At 42.1% G+C, this 20,329-nt stretch overlaps 1 protein-coding gene across 1 annotated transcript in view; it reads right to left on the bottom strand.

Annotated features, from left to right (window-relative positions):
• LOC148136333 (putative G protein-coupled receptor 139) overlaps positions 1-19,503 on the bottom strand; it is a 77,745-nt gene extending 58,242 nt beyond the window's left edge. The window contains exon 1 of the mRNA XM_087983780.1: positions 19,371-19,503. Within this exon, the coding sequence (XP_087839906.1) occupies positions 19,371-19,503 (133 nt within the window). The remainder of the gene's footprint in view (positions 1-19,370) is intronic.
• Positions 19,504-20,329: the final 826 nt, after the last annotated feature.

Here is a 20,329-nt window from a genome sequence, read left to right as displayed (position 1 = left end):
GCCTTCACATGCAAAGAATAATCCTCCAGCATTTTCGCCAAATCGAACACGACGTCACCAATAAACACATCTTCCCTTCCCTTCCCGTCTGCATTCCACAGAGATCATTCCCTCCGAGACAACCTATCCCACTCCTCCATCACAACTAACACCTCTCCCATCACACACGGCACCTTCCATGCAATCGCAGAAGTTGCAACACCTGCCCCTTTGCCTCTTCCATGCCCACCATCCAAGGCCCCAAACACTCATTTCAGATTAAGCAGCGTTACACTTGTACCTCTTTCAATTTGGTCTATTGCATTCGTTGCTCCCCATGTGGTCTCCTCTATATAGGAGAGACAAAACGCCGACTGGGTGATCGCTTTGCTGAGCACCTTCAGTCTGTATGCCCCGGACCTTCCTGCGGCTTGGCACTTCAACACACAATCCTGCTCCCATGCCTACATGTGTATCGTTGGCCTGCTGCAATGTTCCAGTGAAGCTCAACGCAAACTGGAGGAACAGCATTTCATCTTCCGACGAGGCACGTTGCAGCCTGCTGGTCTCAACATTGAATTCAACAACTTCAGATGATTATCCAATCTGCACCCCTCTGTCTTCATTCTCCTCCGTAATTTTATTTCATCTTCTAAAAAAATTTTTTCACTGTTCTGTACCTTTTATTTCTTGATTGTCTCTCTTCCTCTCGCACCCCACTCTCTCATCACCTTTGTCCTCTCCTCTTCTCCCTTTGCTACCCTTCTCCCTTGTTTTCCATTTTGCCTCTGCTTCACTCATCCCCCCATCCCCCACATATTTTATCACATTATACTGGCTTCAGCCTTGGTCATCCACAGCTCCTAATCTCCCTATGATCTTTCTATGCACTGTCATTATCACCTCTGTATTGCTACCTTTGCTTCTGGAGCCATGACGCTTAGCCTTGCATAAATATCTCTCTATTTCTCCCTTTTTTAAGCTTTGAGAAAGGGTCAGTTAGACTCGAAACGTCAGCTTTTTTCCCTCCTTACTGATGCTGCCAGACCTGTTGAGAAATTACAGCATTTTCTCCTTTGGTTTCTCTCCCTTCCTGACTGTCTCCTGAAACAGTATCCAGGCAACTCTCTCCCTCCCTGATGTCTCACAATGTTTGAAGCTCAGACTCCAACCATTCAACTCTGACCTGGAGTTATTCCAGCAACCAACATTTCCTCCAGACATTATCACAAGGATCTACAACGGCATTTACCAGCTCCCACATGATGCAGACACAGCACATCACCCGACACGCCATCCTTACTTTATTTAGCTAGTTCTGATTTTTTTTTTTTAAAATGACTGTTTTTCTATCTATGTTTATGCAAGTTGTAAACAATAGAGTTACAGAGTCATCGAGATGTACAACATGGAAACATACCCTTCGGTCCAACTCATCCATGCTGACCAGATATCCCAACCGAATCTTGTCGCACTTGCCAGCACCCAGCCCATGTCCCTCATCACACTTCCAGATAACTTTTAAATGTTGGAGTTGTACCAGCCTCCATCACTTCCTCTGGCTGCTCATTCCATACACGTACCACCCTCTGTGTGAAAACTTTGCCCCTTAGGTCTCTTTTATCTCTTTCCCCTCGCACACTAAACCTACGCCCTCTAGTTCTGGACTCCCCATCTCAGGGAAATTATTTTATCTATTTATCAAATCCATCCCCCTCATAATTGTATAAACCTTGATAAGGTCACTCCCCAGTCTCCGATACCCCAGGGAAAACAGCCCGAACCTATTCAACCTCTCCTTATAGCTCAAATCCTCCAACCCTGGCAACATCCTTGTAAATCTTTTCTGAATCATTTCAAGTTTCACAACATCTTTCCATAGGAAGGAGTCCAGAATTGCATGCAATATTCCAACAGTGGCCTCACCAATGTCCTGTACAACCACAACATGACCTCCCAACTCCTATGCTTAATGCTCTGACAAATAAAGGAAAGCACACCAAACACCTTCTTTACTATCCTATCTACCTGTGACTCCATTTTCAAGGAGATATGAACCTGCACTCCAAGGTCCCTTTGTTCAGCAATACTCCCTGGGACCCTACCATTAACTAGATATGTCCTGCTAAGATTTGCTTTCCCAAAATGCAGCATCTCACATTTATCTAAGTTAAACTCCATCTACCACTTCTCACCTCATTGGTTCATTTGATCAAGATCCTGTTGTAATCTCAGGTAACCATCTTCCCTGTACACTAACTTTTGGTGTCATCAGCAAACTATACCTCTTATGCTCACATCCAAATGGCTTAACAAAATTCAATTTAATGCAGATTGATTTTTAGCAGAATCCTTATTAGCGAATCAAATCACCTACCTCCCTGGTCAAACCTGCTCATTATCTTCTGAAAGATTTCTGACCGAAATGTAACGCAGGACCGCACCTTGATGAAACCATGCTGACTCAGCCTTATTTTACCATACACCTCCAACTAATCTGCAATCACATTGTTAATAATGAACTCTAAACTCTACTAATGTCCAATGTCAGGCTAACTGGCCTATGATTTATTGTCTTTTGCCTTCCGTCTTTTCTTGCACACAGATTTTATATTGTGCATTTTCCAGTTCTCTGGGACTCTCCCTGACGACAGTTATTTCTGACAATTCACCACCAGTGCCTCCACAACCTCCTACGCTATTTCCTTCAGAAAGTTGGGTTGTTATCCTGCCAGCCTGTTTAATTTATCAATCTTCAAACATTGCAGCTTCCCCAGCACGTTCTCCTCAGCGTCGACCACTACACTCAACTTTCGCCCTTGACTCTCTTGAAAGTTCGGAATGTTTCTGATGTCTATAATTGTGAGAATTGATGCAAAGAACCTGTTCAGTTCATCCTCCATTTCTTTGTTCTCCATTTCTCTATAGCCAGCCTCATTTTCTAGTTCTCGAACGTTCACTTTTGCCTCTGGTCCTTTTATATATCTTAACAAAACACCCGCAGTCTCCTTTTCTAGAGCGAGCTAGCTTACATGTTTCAGTTCACAACTTTATTGTTTATTTTAATTATCCTCTGCTGCTATATAAAGATTTCCCAACCTTACACGGACTGAGTGAGAGTATTCCAGTCAATTGACTGATGAAAGTAAGCATGTAAATGTAATAAGCATGTTGTACATCTTTGGGTGGCACAGTGGCACAGCATGGCTGCCTCAGAGCGCCAGGGACCTGGGTTCAATTCCAATCTGTGGGGTTTGTGCAATCTTCCCGTGTTTGCATCGGAAGAATTAACTATTTTTGTTCTCTGTGTAGGTTTCTGGATTTTGCCATCAACAGTATTTTTTGCTTTTGTTCAATTGAGAAATGCTGCAAATGCGATTGGTTTGTTGTAAAAGCGACTGTGGTGCTCTGGCTCCCCTTTCTGTTTAGAAATCTTGCCCGGCCACTTGCGTGAGTGTAGTGTCCCTGGATACCATTACATCTCTCTCAGTCCCTCAGTCTATCCGTGACTGCATGTAGCTTTTGCTTGTGCCACCCCTGGGACTCCCCAGCTCCCCAAGTTTTGCAATGGATACTCCCTATGCAGGACTATGCACACAAAGACATTGGGCACTTTCAGACCCATTAGGGATGCTGCTTACAGATTCTGCTATTGAAGGGAACAGAAAAGCTAAAATCCTATTGAACAGCAAATCAGAGTAAAGAGACTGAATTGCATTCATCTGCTCTGACACTTTCTGGTCTTTTGGACTAACTAATGTTTATCCCTGTCCATCTGCAAATAGATGGTACATATGTATATGTATCAAACAGGTTTGGTGGCGGTTATAGATATCAGATCCTGTGGTCATTGGACTCTTTCAGTGGACTCCACTTTCCTGGTTAATGAGGTCACCCTTAAGTTTTTATTATCAAGTCTATCGATTTTAAAAGGACTTGCCAGAGTTGTGCTGAAGTATATTTGAATTTTGGAGAGACTAGGAACTGCTACGTGCAAGTGAGGTTAGAAAAAGGAGGGTAGTAAATTAACTACATGACCAAAGGACTGGTAGAGGAGGCAGCCCTTCCGAAATGTGGATCATTGGGAGTTCCGGCTCGGTAGGTAATACACAAGAAGGACAAGATGGACCTGAACTTGCAGCAATTTCCGATATGTTGATCATTGGAATTCCCGGGTCGCTAGAGCGTACACAAGAAGTAAGGAATGGACCTGAACTGGCAGCAATCTCTTGACAGGCAGATTTGCTATTGTCACTCAGGAGTGTTTAAACTGGTGTGGTTGCGGGGAGGCGGGGGGGGATTTGGAGTCGGAACTAGAGCAGTACGTCCACAATACAGTAACTGAGGAGGAATTGGAGACTTATACCAGTGCAGCTAAGACCAATAACAAACACATAGAGGGGAGTGAATACAATGGGACTGGCAACCTGAAGTGTGATTAGTTTAATGTGAGGAATCAGGCACGTAAGAAATTGTAACTTGGGGGAGTACATATAACTACAATGTAAATAAATCAGAGATTTCATTGAGAGAGAGAAAAGAGAGCAGTCCATTCAGAGGGTCTGGAGAGAGTTGCCGAATATGCAGTGAGTGCCTTGAGACAATTGTTTCAAGTAAAATAATTATCCAGCACTTTAGCAAAATCGGTAAGTGTGTGATGCAATGTACAGATTAAAGTGGCAAAGGATGAAACTGGAATTGTCTGTTTACAATATTTTCAGCTTTACTGATAGTCTTTTGTAATCACCTGTCACCAGAAAATAGAAGCAGAGAATTTACATCAGGGAAAGTCAAACCAGATACCAGGTCAGTATCTGATGCGTTGGTTTGAAGTGTGTTTATTTCAATGTAAGTATTCTTTTGGGCAAACAGATGAGTTTAGAGCCTGAATCTGTACATGGGACTACGATGTTGCAAATATTGTAGGGACTTGATTGAGTGAGGGACAGGACTGGTTGCTCAACTTTCCAGGATTTTACTGTTTTCGATGAGATAGAGGGGAAGGTAAAGGAAGAGAGAAGTTGCATTACTAATCAGGGAGAATATTACATTTGCACTTAGACAGGGAGTACTGGGGGCTCATCCACTGAGGCAAAATGAATAGAGCTCAAAACTAAGATGGATGCAAGCACTGTTTTAGGATTATACTGTAGTCCATCCAACAGCGATGAGAGATTGAGGAACAAATATGGAGACCGATTATGGAAACGTGTATTAAAAACAGAGTTGCCACAGTGAGTGACATTAACATCCCCAGTATTGACTGGGAGTCGTTAGAGCAAGAGGCTTAGACCGGGGAGAATTTTTAAGCTCATCCAAGAAAGTAACTTGCAGCGGTATGTGGATAGTTCTATCTACAGGAGGGGCCATACTGGACATTGAATTATGTATTGAGCTTGTCCAAGTGACTGACCTTTCAGTGGGACAGCATTTTCCCCACAATAGTCACAACTCCTTCAGTATTAAGATAACTCCCACCATGGAATAAGTCAGGATCTTGTGGAAGTTACCAAATTGGTGGAAGTCAAATTACATCAGCATCCGGCTGAAGTGAGGGAATGTTAACTCGGAAGAGCTGATGTCAGGCAAACCCACATTTTGCATGGGGGAACTGTTTATTAAATCACGATTGCAAGATCATCTGATGAATGTCCTCGCAACTGCTCGAATTTAAATCTATTTCGAGGAAACTGCATATCAGATAACAGGAAGAGATAATGGTTGATTGTGCACTGTGTCCTTCGGAGGAGCAGCCTTTCTCTCCAGGCTCCTAAAGTCTTTATTGTGGGTCAGAGAACTTCATATTTAATACAGCACAGATGTAGGCCATTCCGCCCATTGTATATCCATAAGCCCTCCAATTGCACTATCTGAAAGGAGAGTGTGTCTGGAGATAGAGTGTGTGTGTGAGAGAGAGAACGAAACAGAATGAAATAATGTGAAGGGAGCTAATAGATAGTGGATAGAAAGTGGAGCGGCAGACTGAATGAGAGGAGCGGGTGTTAGACGAGAGTGAAGTTGGATAGATCAGGAGTCAGCATGAGGAAAGTAGACAGAAGATGGGAATTTTAGTTAGAAATTCCCCTGGAATGAAAGCCTTTTGTCTCGTTCCTTACCCTGTGAGCACTGTGCTGATACTGGCTGATATCCCAGATCATTTATCTCCAATAACATCACAGAGCTGATTAGCTTACAGTTAAACATAATTAAATAGACCAATAGATTGGTTCCAGGGAGAAGGTGGATTAATGGAAACAAACTGTATCATCAGCAGCAGGAACTGGTGAACCCACGAGACACTGTGCGAGAGACTGGGCCAGAGAATCTCAGTGAGGGAGATCACTGACAGAGGGGAAATCAGGATCTCAGCTGTGAGTCAAATAATGATTAATAAAGTTTGCACCGCATTTCCATGGTTTTATAATTCACATTTCTATTTATATAGCTCCATGTCTGAATGTATTTTAACAATCTTATCAGTTTGTACTTATTTAGGAATTTGCAAAAAGTGATTTTGTCCCTGTATTTTGTATTTAATAAAACATTTTATTACTGGGGAATAAGGGACCTGTTCTGATGGGACTATTTTCATTTGAAGAATGCTGGGACCAGAGTCCTTACAAATCACATAACTAGGGCTGTGGACAGATTTTTCAAAAACTTTTTAGGTTTGGGGTAGGGTTTCATCCATAGGGAAAATTACAAACCTCGAATTAAAATAGGAGGTAATAGTGCAGAACTCAGGAGAGTTTATTAAAAACTCCAGCACAGACAAAAATAGGACAGAATGGATTGAAAGTGTAAGTAATCAAACTTCAAGCACACTGGACAAATAAATGACACTGAGAGGAGGGACGGATTATACATGACTGAAAGGGTTACATCGGAATGCATGCCGTATAAGGAATACAGTGAATGGGTTTGTGGCACAGATTGAAATTGGCAATTATGACGTGGTAAGCATCACAGAGACGTGACGACAAGGGGAACAGGATTGACAGCTGAATATTCAATGATGTACATCCTATCTCAATGATAGATGGGGGAGGGGCTGTTTGGGGGAAGCGATTGCCTTATTAGTAAGAATGAAAATAAATCAATCGTAAGAATTCTGGTCTCCTTGCTGTCGGAAAGATGTGAAACGTGAAAGGATTCAGAAAAGATTTATAACGATATTACCAGGATTGGACTATTTGAGCTACAGGGAGAAGCTGAATGGGCTGGGGCTGCTTTCCCAGGAGCGGCGGAGGCTGAGGGGTGACCCAGTAGCGGTTTAGGAAATCATGAGGGGCATGCATGGGATAATTAGACAAAGTCTTTTCCCTGGAGTTGAGGAGAACTAGAGAACATTGGTTTAGGGTGAGAGGGGAAAGATTCAAAGAGGCAAGTTTTTCATGCAGTGTTTGTTACGTGTATGGAAACAGCTGTGAGAGGAATTGATGGACGCTGATCCCATTCCAAATTTTAAAAGATATCTGGATGGATATATAAATAGGAGGGGTAGGAAGGATCTAGGCCAAGTGCTGACAAATGGGAATAGATGAACTTGGAAGATATGGTCGGCATGGATATGGTCCTCCAAGTATCTTTCAAATAATTCTGAAGTTTATCAAGCATGATTTCCCTTTCAGAAGTGAATACTGTGTCTCTCCAATGTGGCTGTTAATTTCTAAAAATCCAGTATCACATCCTATGTGGTAGATTCCAATAGTTTCCCTCCAGATGACAAATTAATAGGTCTGAAGTTCTCCACACTATCTCTTCATCCCTTTGTAGATGCATGGATCTATACCATTCATCTACCATGCTTTAATCATGTTTACTAACTTCCCTCTATCTGCAATGGCTTCCAGGCTCTACAAAATGTGCAGGAATATAAAACTAAGTGCAATTAATACTTCTACTGCTAATTTATTTCTGACATTTTGATATGAATTACATTATATTCGTCATACATCCAATGAAGTTATTTGGGTGGAACTGAGAAATAAGAAAGGGATGATAAAATTAATGGAATTGTATTTTCTATCCCCTAATAGGGAAATTGAGAAACATTTTTGTAAATAGATCTCAGCTATCTGTAAGAATAATAGGGTGGTTATGGTAGGGGATTTTAACTTTTCAAACATAGACTGGGACTGCCATACTGTTAAGGGTTTAGATGGAGAGGAATTTGTTAAGTGTGTACAAGACAAATTTCTTATTCAGTATGTGGATGTACCTTCCAGAGAAAGTGCAAAACTTGACCTACACTTGGGAAATAAAAGTTTGCGAGAAGATTTGTAGCTCCGAGTGCTAGTTGTTGTGGTTCTGTTCGCCGAGCTGGGAATTTGTGTTGCAGACATTTTGTCCCCTGTCTAGGGGACATCCTCAGTGCTTGGGAGCCTCTTGTGAAGCACTTCTGTGATCTTTCCTCCGGCATTTGTAGTGGTTTGAATCTGCCGCTTCCGGTTGTCATTTCCAACTGTCCGTTGCAGTGGTCGGTATATTGGGTCCAGATCGATGTGGACAGTTGCAACGGACAGCTGGGGTTGGGGAATCCAGAACGAGAGGGCATAGGTTTAGGTTCAAAGGGGAATGATATAAAAGAGACCTACGGGGCAACGTTTTCGCACAGAGGCTGGTACGGGTATGGAATAAATTGCCAGAGTAAGTGGTGGAGGCTGATACAATTGCGACATTTAAAAGGCATTTTGATGGGTATATGAATTGGAAGGATTTGAAGGAATACGGGCCTGGTGCTCGAAGGTGGAACTAGATTAGGTTGGGATATCTGGTCGGCATGGACGGGTTGGACTGAAGGGTCTGTTTCCATGCTGTACAGCTCTACGACTCTATAACTTAGCAATGCTGAATCCAGCTACCTTTAAAGCTATCTGTTACTGATATAAATTGACTTTATCTTTAGTGCCACAAGCCCTATATTATCACTTCGTATTCTTAGAGATTTTCTGGATCTTGCACCATGAAGACAGATGCAATCATAGGAATTGACATTATAAGAGTTGGTTTTTCTCTTGGCCATTTCCCTATTCTCCACAATAAACTCTCCTTTCCCATGTCAAATTTCCACATTTAACCTTGCTTTTATTTTGTTTGCTTTGAAATATAGATCGTAGATTTGTGCAGTCTTCGTGGTCATGTTTGTTAGCATGTATGTTCTTTTTTTGATTTCCTCATCAGTTTTATGGCCTTCCTATTCGGGATCGTCAATTTCTGAGAATTCTCTGGTTTCCAAAATGTCTGAAATTCTTCTGATGTCACTTCCTATGATTAATATAATCTTTAGTTTATTATGTTAACCATCGTTAAGCCACGTTCTCACTCCTTGATGTTTTTACCTTCAAGAAATAGACGTATTTTTCAATGTTTCTATAAATCTCCTGGTCTTGACCAGATAACTCTAAGAACATGTCAGGAGGACAGAGAAGAAATTGGGAGGGACCTGACTGATATTTTTGCCTCATTGCTGGCCACAGGTGAGGTCGCGGAGGACAGGGCAAATTCTGTGCCGTTACTCAAGAATGGCTATAAACCTAAAATCTAGTGGTAAGTAAGTCACTTGAGACGATTCTGAGAGAGAAGATATACATGCATTTGGAAAGACAGGGTTTGATTTGGAGCAGTCAGCAAGGCTTTGTGCATGGGAGATCGTGGCTAACAACGTTGACGAAGGCAGGGTGGTTTAGGAAGTTTATGCGGATTTCAGTGAGGCCTTCAATAACGTTCCACATGGTATGCTGTAAGTATCGGGAGGTTAGATCGCCTGGAATTGAGGGGGAACTTGCAAATTGGATTCAAAATTTTTGTCTTGCGTTTGGGATGCAGAGGATAATAGTGGAAGGATGCTTGTCAGACTGGAGGCCTGTCACGAGTGGAGTGCCTCAGGGGTCGATGATGGGACCATTACTGTTTGCTATATGCATAATGGTCTCGATTAGAATGTATAAGGCATGATTAGTAAGATTGTAGATGACACTAAAATATGTGGTATTGCGGATGATGAGGAAGGTTATCACAAATTGCAGTAGGTTTTTGATCAGCTGAGGACATGGGACGAGAACTGGCAAATGTAGTTTATTATAGATAAATGTGAGATCTTGCATTTTCGAAAGTCAAATCAGGGTCGGAATGTCATGGTGAATGGTTGGGCCTTAAGAGGTATAGTGGAACAGAGGGACCCTGGAATTCAGGTGCACGGGTCTCTGCAAGTTGATTCAGGGGTATACAGGGTAGTTAAGAAGGCTTTTGGCACACTGGCCTTCATCAGGCAGGGCACTGAATATTAAAGTTAGGGAGTCATGTTGCAGATATACAGGACTCTGCTCAGCTCATACTTGTAGCGTTATGTTCAGTTTTGTTCACTTTGCTAAAGGAAGGATGTTATTAAACTGGAAAGAGTGCATCTACGCTAATCCCACTTCCCTGCCATTGCCCCGTATCCTTCTAATCCTTTCCTATCCGTGTATTTATCAAAATGCCTTTTAAATGTTGTTAATGTGCACAAGAAAGAGTGCACAAGAAATTAACAAGTTTGTTGCCAAGGATTCAATGGTCTAAGTGAAAGAGAGATGTTGGACAAGCTAGGACTGTTTACTTTAGAGTATATGACACTGAGGGGGAATCTCATATAAATGTATCTGATCATGGAATCACTCAGTCTCTTTTCCCAGTGTTGGGAACTCACGGACTAGAGGGTATCTGGTTAAAGTGAGAGGGGAAAGAATAAAAGCGAACCTGAGCAGCATTTTGTTTACACACAGGATGGTACGCATATGGAATGACGTACCAATAAAAGTGGTTGAGGTGTGCACTTTAACAACATTTAAAAGGCATTTTGACAAATACACGGATAGGAAAGGATTAGAAGGATACGGGGAAATGGCAGGGAAGTGGGATTAGCGTAGATGGGCCTGTGTCTGTGCTGTAGAGATCTCTGACTCTAACAACCGTTGCTTGTCTCCCACTGAATGTTATATTGTACTTTCCCAATTCACTGGAGCGAACTTGACCCTCTAGTCTCCAGGCTTCCATGGTGTCAGACCAGAATGTTCACACATTCTACATTGTATGCAGACACCGTGTAAAATGCAACATATTAATGTCATTATTCCTCAAAAGCTGCTTCAGAGCAAGGTTAGTCATTAGTCCCCCTGCCCACACAACACCAAATGCAAACAAACATGGTCTCCAGTTTGGTTCACGACATACTCTTCAACCTACCTGATACGCATTTGGATTTTTTTTCACAACATTAGAAGTCACTTAGTTAATGCAGTTTAGATTGTACTTGACACCATCCATTATCACTGCAGCATCCACGATTATTTGTTACTCATTCACAGAACGAGGGCGTTCCTGGGTAATCAGCATTTGTTGCCCATGTCAGAGGACAGTTAAGATTCAACAACATTGCTGTGGATCTGGAGTCACACGCAGGCCAGACCTGATAAAGATAGCAGTTACCTTCCCGAAAGGGTATTAGCGAACCAGATGAGTTTTTCCAACAATCGGCAACGGATTCATGGTTATCATAGACCATTGATTCCCGATACTTACTGAATTCAAATTCCACCATTTGCCATGGCAGGTTTCGAACCCAGGTACCAGAACATTCCCTGAGTCTCTGGTTTAAGGGTCCAGAGATAACAACACTAAACCATTGCTTCACTTGTATATCTAATTTCCAGAGCATATGATGCAAACTATTTGCAGACCAGTTTTGGTTTAGATATATAACAGATCAATGTTTGCTTCTCCTTGCTATTTGTAAGATCCACCCAAATGGACTATGTGGAATCTGAGGGAAAGGGTCTGTGGCGTTATTAGTGATAGACTTGGTAAAGATGTTCAGGGAGGCTCACCTTGACGCTGAGATGATCTGAAGAAATATCCAGCAATACAGGACAAGCATAAATACCCTCCCCGCTCTGCCAGGATAAGAGTCACCGTACTCTTTCTGCTCCCTCACACTCACTGTATATCTGTTATAGCACCTACCCCGAAACAAGGCTTAAGCTCCATCTTCAAACACGGCTCAAGCACTACCGCTCTCACTATAGAATTCAACACCTTCTGTCACCGACGCAATACTCCCCCCTCCGCCACCACACTAATAATGCTGCATGGACACAACACTGTGGACAGACTCCCTGAGGACACCTCACATTTCACTCCCCCACCTACTAGCACTAAAAGCAGAGTCACCCACACTAAACCTCATTCCCTCCCACCCTTTCTCCTGGAATAGGACAGAAAGGGCCAAGCTGGGAGGTGGAGTGCCCGAAATTCGTTCCCTCCCCCCCTCCCCCCACCATGTAGAAGGATCCTGCCCAAGCCAGAGAGTACCGGGACACCTCATGTGGAGATTCAGAGCCATCCACGTTCCACCAATCAACTAAGCATCAATGGCCAGGGAAGGGCAATTCTCAATTTAAACTCCCTGTCAGTTCCAGCGCCAGCTCTCTCACTCCCAAAAAAACACATACCTCATTTCACAGGGGTGCAGGCATAGAAATACATATAAATATTGGTAAACACCCCAGTATATTATCACACACAATATGTACAAGCAAATAGGCATGCACACACGTAGAGGCACGCATAGGCATATACAGTCACGCACAACTAGACGCGAAAACAAATAGAAACACATACACTGATACACAGACTCTCAGACATAGACACACAAATACTCAGATAACAAGCACATGGACACACACACATGCATGCACACAGAGACACAGACACTAGTGTCATTAAGACATAAATCAATAGTTTTTGTATTTAGAAGGGGATCAAGGATTCTAGGGAGAAGGGTTGAGAATTTGGTTGCAGAACATATAAGAAATTATTGAACGGCATATCATTCTCGATGGGCCGAATGGTCTAATTCTGTTCCTTTTTTAATGCTCGTGTGGTGTTTTGCTACCATGTATTCTCTTCCAGAGACAGCAACAGATGCTGGGTTTGATACATATTTGATTACAAAGAGTCAGTGGTAATGTGGGACATTTCTGGAGAGCTGTATGGTTTATGTCTATTTCTAATTATTTTGTCCTTATGTCTGTGGGACATTTCTGGAGAGCTGTATGGTTTATGTCTATTTCTAATTATTTTGTCCTTATGTCTGAAACGAGGTGGCGATTTGATGTTAGGTTAACACAGTTTTAAAATAACGGGTCCTGAAATGAAATAAGGATGTCCCTTTCCCTTTAGTGTTGTGCTATCAGTGGTATCCTCATCCTCAGGGAGCAATGAAGACTTGGTTATTGAAGAGATTCAAGAGTGAGCTGGACTGATCTTTGCTGGACAGAAGAGTCAATGTTTATTGGGAATAGACAGGAGACGGATGGTCAGACACACTCAGACCAGCCTTGAGCATTCTGATTTGTGCCGTTGAATGGACAACTGATGCACCTACCCCATGTGTTGTGCCATCAATCCACCCTCGAGGCTGTTACAGAGATATAGTGCTGCCCCTACCCATGTGTTCTTTCCTCAATCCACCCCTCGAAGCTGTTACAGAAATATACTGCTGCCCCTACCCCATGTGTTCTTTCCTCAATCCACCCTCGAGGCTGTTACAGAGATATACTGCTGCCACTACCCCCATCTGTTGTTCCCTCAATCCACCCTCGATGCTGTTACAGAGATATACTGCTGTCCCTAACCCATGTATTCTTCCCTCAATCCACCCTCGATGTGATTACAGAGATAGACTGCTGCCCCTACCCCATGTGTTGGTCTCTCAATCCAACCTAGAGGCTGTTACAGAGTAGGGGACTACCCCATTCAGCCACGCAGGATCGCGAAGATCATTCTACCCCTCTATAGAGTTATAGAAAAATAGAGAATGAAGTAATTCAGCTCGTTGAGTACATTACAGAGACCAACAGGAGGCCATTATATAGGGAAGCTGTCACTAGTAAGAAATACGGATAAATGTTTATTTTCAGGCTGCAAATCTGTAACTAGATTAGTGCCTCAGAGATCACTGTGGGGGTATCAATGATCAATAATCTGTATCAAGGATCTGGAAGAAGGGGACTGATTGGCTTGAAGCTCATTTAGCTCGTAAACCAAGATGGCCATTCAATATATCGTCGAATGGAAGTAGTGAGTGTGCAATGTGATATGCTCAGGGAAGGTAAGCGAGTAAACCTTCAGCATAACGTGAGTTGTCTAATTTGGTAGGAAGGATAGAACCGCAGGAAACAATTTAATTGAATGGAGATTGCAGAACTCTTGTGATACAGATGGTTTTTGTGTGCTTGGTACATAATTCATGTGAAGTTAGTCTGCAGATGCAGCAAGTAATTTGGAAGATAAACGGAATGATACTGTTTATGGCTAAGGGTATCCGGTTTAATCATGAATGTCTACTGCATCAGTACAGGGTATTCTAGAGGCCACATCTGATACACTGTGTGCAATTTTGATCCCCTAAAGAAAACAATCTCTTTAGAAGATTTTCAAAGATGTTTCTCTTTACTCATTACTGGAATGAAGGCCTTTTGGTATAGAGTATTATCACTCTCAACCTCAGATGAGCAATCTAATTGAACCGTACATGATTTTCAGAAAGGTTTATCAGCTGGATACATGTTTTCTCTTGTCAGGGAGACTAAAGCTAGTGAATAAAATTTGAGGACAAGGTGTATTGATATTAACACACTTATGAAGACATCAGCAATTTAAAAAAATGCGCAGATGCAGATAAACATGTCATCAAATTACAAAGCGGGGACTATTTTTTGCTCATGAAAGGCACTGTGTACAACAACAGCATGATGCACCTGCATTATCAGACATTCCAGAGAATATTCAAGGAGATTGCACATGGTCCAGTTTGATGTTCAGTTGACATTATTGGATGGTTCAAAATAGCGAGGGAGAAAAATGTTCCCTGCCTGAGAAACAGCAGACGATTGATCCCTTCCTCTTACTTTGTTTCTCCTGACGATAAAATGTGAGACCATAAAATTATTGAATCAGCTTTACCACTCGAGAAAGATTCCCGATGAGATTTTGTTGGAATCTCTCCACTGCCTGAAGCAAAGGGAATTCAGCCTAACCCAACGGTTCCAGGAAGTGACCCCCATTAAACGCAGCTTGTGTAAGTAGAATAATTTCAAAGGAAGAAAAACAACATTTGGGACGCTCTATCATTTTACCATCGGTTATGAGTTCAATTTTCTGTGTGTCACTTTTTTCTGGAAAATGACTCAGTCTGAGACGTATATTATTGGCCACATCTCAAAACTTGTTACATTTAAATTTTGTTTTAAACAGTGTACGAGTAGGGCTGGAAAAGGCATCGATAATCCTCCAACATTGGTTGGAACACAAACAAGAGATTCTCAAAGTGCTGTTCAAGTGGGAATTTCCTTCCCCTGAAGTGTGTGGTGCCTGGGCGTTTGCATTTATTTAAAGTTGTGTTTGTTCAACATTTGACAGTGAAGTGAATGTGGGAAAATAGGATACAGATAGAAAAGTGGTGCTGAGTTCACAATCAGATCAGCTATGATCTTAGTGCCTGGTGGGGCAATAACAAAGTATCTAATGACCAGCTCCTGCTCCTCAGTCGGATATTCCTATGTTAAATTCAGCTTCTCAAACCGATTGCAAGGAGCAGATAGAGGCCGCTTGCTCCAAGCTCTTGGTCCACAGTAACACAGAATATCATTCAGTCCCTCAAAATTGTCACACATGGTTTGGTGTGGGTAGGAAAATGTTATTTGGAAATCCAGGCTGTGTTTGCAATACGCTTCCAGTCTCTTTATAGAGTGCTTCATTTGTTGGTCATGGTCTAGACCCAGATTCATTGTGAATACAGTCCCCATACCTCACCCAGAGATGTCGCACGAAATACTTGTCTCTCTCTGACTGTAACGCTCAATAATAGAATGAATGTCCAGGAAAATTACTACCACTGACTTTCCAATGACAGAATATGAGAACATAAGAAACAGGAGTAGGTAATTCGGACAATCCAGCCATTATATGTGATCATGGCTGATCTACTGTTGACCTAAACGTCTCTTTAATGCCCTATTTATGACATCCCTTAGCTCTCTGACAGGTCAAATATACATCGACCTCCTCTTTAAATATTCTCAGTGATCTAGCTGTCCTAGCTCTCTACCCCAGATAAATCCTGATGTACATTACCCTCTGTGAGAAGAAATCACACCCTACAATACACTGGCACCTATTGATATGAACAAGTGCTGAACACAGGGGCTCAGGAAAGAGTGAATTGCTCTGATATCTAGGTAGCATTTGACTGAGGATCTTATCGGGACCAGCTACGTATTTGAGTTTAATGTGAATCAGGTGTACCCTCCCCACTGGCCGAGGTCTTTCAGAGCACAAAGAAAGATGTTTGTGTTCGGTGGCCGACAATCCTCTCCGTCCTGAGACATCTCTGCAGGAGATCCTCAGAGTAGCTACCTCGGAACAAATACGTTCAGCCGCTTCATCAATGTCTACGCTTCCCCCTACCCCCCGGCCCCACCCACCATAAGATCAGAAGTGGGGCTGGTCACTGATGATCACACAATGTTCAGAAAATGTTGTCCCCCCTCACCCCTTGAACTAGTCTCTGCGTCCATGTGCAGCAAGAACTGGATAGCTGTTAGGTTTGTGCTGTTAATTTATGTAACAGCACAGCCAGACACTGTACATTTCCACAGTTAAAAGAGGAGCTCATTCAGCATCTCCAGCAGGTTACACACGGATATGTGAAAGCCATTCAGCTCATTGAAACAACTGAACAAGAAGAGGGACAGCCCATTCAATCCTCCTGCCTGTTACACAGGAAGCAAAGGAGCCTGGCCAGCACATCGAGCTGTTGAACAGCAACACGCTGTTCCAAATCAGCCACTTAAACTTATTCCATGGGACCAGGAGAAGGCCATTCAGCTCCTCAAGACGCTTATACAGGAATAGTGGGGTGTCCTTGATGCTCCAAAATGACAAACCAATGAAACAGAGACTGCACTGATAGAGGGCTCCATGATGTCATTCATGGCTCCATTGTTTGTGGAACGCGTGCTACTTTGACGTGATGTTCTGGCAGTGAGGAGGGAAGCCTGATGTTTTGTGCCAAGTCTGAAGGAGTCATCTTCCTTCTCCGAAAAGACAGACCCATGTTCACAGAGGACGTCAGAAACTGGTGGCAATAGTTAACTCTTTTATAATGAAGGTATTGTGGCTGCTGTCGGGATTGTGGATAACAAGACGTTTAGTGCAGCATCACACACCAAACGAACTGTATTAATGTGAGGAGAGTTTATTCAAAAGCCTGGACCTCTCTCTCTCAATCGAAATGGGGTGTGAGGGTGGGTGAGGCACTTAAACTATCCAGAATCCTTTAGCCCGAGTAAAGAAAAGCAAGACTTTGAATTTATCACCGTATCAGCGTCTTTTAGAACATAATGAGTGATTGTGCATCCCCATCAAGGTTCAATGCAAACACCTCTAATTCTCTCACAGTGCTACAGATTAATCTTCACTCACTCATCATTGTACATTAAGCCCAGGGTTGAGTCCGGTGAAACCCATTGCACTCTTTCTGTCGCAAGGAGATTACTCCTTATAAAGGAGAGAATGCCTGTTCACAATACCCCAAATAATACCTCAATAACACTCCAGAGTTGATCACAATAATTCTTTTCCCTCACTTAGCTGCGTCCGTTTCTTTCTTGTGGCGGAAAAAGCCATTCCTTCTCTATGCACTACGACTGATGTGGAATTTAGATGCTCCTTACATCTGTATGTCAGCATCAATAAAGCCAGCACCAGAGATACCTATGGAGATGAGCATCACGCTCAGGGAGAATTTCAATGAGATTGAGTACACTAAAATAGGGGATGATCACCTACTTGAATGGAAATGAGCTGTAGGAATACGGTAAACGGGCAGAGGAAGGGAGCTACCTTTCCTTTGGTTCTTTTCTAAGGGGATGTGTGCAGCCCTGGTCAGAGCAGCATCCTATACGGATCTTGAACTGAGTGGCCGGTTCAGCTGCTCTACAGGACAGCAAAGAGTTAAACACATTGCTGTGGGTTTGCAGTGTTACGACACGGGATCAATTCTCCTGCTTGATTTAAAACCAGCAACAGTGAAAAGATTTACCCCGTGCAGTAATCCCTGAAAATTCTAGAGTACAAGAACTATTTAAAGTAAAAATTAGTAACTTCATTTCACAAAGTATAAAGAATTATTAACGAACAATTATTTACAACTTCTTCCTCTAACCTATCTTTGAACTTCCCCCTCCACAATACTAGTCCGAAAAGTCTCTTAATTAAGATTTACAACTCAAAACTTCTTATCTCAAAACCAGAAAGCTTTCAGTTCTTCTGCGTATTCCTGTCTTCTTTTCTTCTTGGGGATTCTGCTTCACCAGTTACTGATCAATAAAGGTACCATTAAGAGAGCTATTTTTCATGCAACCTTTACATGCTGGTAGCTTGCCAGTTCTCCTCTTAACTGTTCAATTGTCCACGGTCTTTTACCCCCCAAAGCATTGGATTGTGTCATTGGCTTTTAAGATTGTCAGTATAGTATATTCAAACTTGATTAGAGGTGGGTATTTTGGGGTATAATTTAAACTGTTTGACTGAATTTGTTTTTTGTCTCCAGGCATCAGCTAATCAATTTATTCGAACAAATGTCACACTTTATCTTTTTTTTTCAGAACACTTGGTGCAGTCAGGTAGTTATTGCTTGCGTTTAATTCTCTTAAAGGTACAGTACAACCATATGTTCATCGCAGAAGTCACACAGAAACCTGACTATGGAAGGATGTCACATTGACTTCCCTAAAGGACTTGCATCAAGCTGGTGGGCTCTTTATAATAAATCATGATGGTTGCTTTTAAATTCCTCCAATTATTCATGAGATATCAACAGAGTAACAATCTGCGGCTCTAGATTATGATTCAATGACTTGGCCACCATAAATTGTCTTCGTGTATGTGCAGAGAACAAGCAAAACATTCTCAAAAACAATTACTTTGTAATGGACATGTGGTTGGAAGGGACTTGAAACTGTTTGAACAAAGGCACAAATCATGGATTATTCAGAAAGTTGCGCTGAGACTGAGGACGAGACTGGGATATCATGGTGGAGTATTGGACAGGATTGGTGAGTGGAGATGTAAATTTGTGAAGACAGAAAGGATTATGGAGTTTGAGATCAGTCTGGTTCCTTCTCGCATATTGGTGAGCAATTTTTAAATGGTATTTTGATCGTTATAATTTATGAGGAAAGGAATTTTTGTTTGGAACTGATAACAATGACTTCCACTTTTCCAAACTTTACATATCATAAGCAGCAATTCACTTCAACCCGGTTTAATAGACATATAGAATGACTTACTAGGGACACCAACTATAGCGAGGATGGGATAGTAACCACCTTGTATAATCGAAAGGACACACTTGATCCGCAATGGTAATAATATCCCAGGCCGAGAAAACCAGTGAAGACCCAAAGATAAACTCCTGTCCATTGTTGGCACATGCCAGTCGAATGTTCTCAAGTTTTGATCTATTATTGGAACATTCCAGCCTGTTGTTCTCAGATTCTGATCCACCGTTGGAACATTCCAATCCATGGTCCACAGATTCTGAACCATTATTGTAACGTTCCAGTCTAATGTTCTCAGATTCTGATTTTTGCTCCTTCGCTCTCTGCAGCTGCTGATCCCTGTTTGTGCTGTCGGTGATGCTCCCACTCATACTATGGGGTAACACATTGAACAGAGCCCATTTATGAATGAACAATGGAAACTCTCCACTGGGTTCTTTCGAATCCACAGGGATTGGCATTAATCACAGTCACTGAACAAACAGCTCCAGTTAAACCCTTTCAATTCAATACCGACTTTATTAAAATTCAAGAGAACGTTTAAAACGTACACATTGGCATGGGATATTTAGGGTTCACTGAGGGAAAGATTATTGGAGATGGTAGATTGATGGGGTGTAATCATTCAGTCTGCTTTGGATATGGGAGTAACGTCATAGGATTATCAGAATATAAACAAGGTTTTCCATATATAAATAGAAACATACTGTCTGTAACTACTGATCTGTGATTATAATGTCACTAAGATATGGAGAGAACATTTCTAGTCCATAATCTGACAGGAAAATGTGTCTAAGACAGCATGAGTTATAACAGACAAATGGCATGGATATGTTCACGGAGAATATGATGTGACACACAATTCAGATAGTTATTCGAGGATCAGAGTGGGCAGGTGAGGGTCATACTGTTTCTGCTATCGATGTCAATCAACTGTCATGAAGTACCATTCACTGGACTACAATTGC

This window comes from Chiloscyllium plagiosum, unplaced genomic scaffold (assembly GCF_037043375.1).
Source record: "Chiloscyllium plagiosum isolate Xiang-an unplaced genomic scaffold, Cpla_swu_hap1 HiC_scaffold_46, whole genome shotgun sequence".
NCBI classification, from domain to species: domain Eukaryota; kingdom Metazoa; phylum Chordata; class Chondrichthyes; order Orectolobiformes; family Hemiscylliidae; genus Chiloscyllium; species Chiloscyllium plagiosum.
This window is presented reverse-complemented; position numbering and strand designations above follow the sequence as displayed.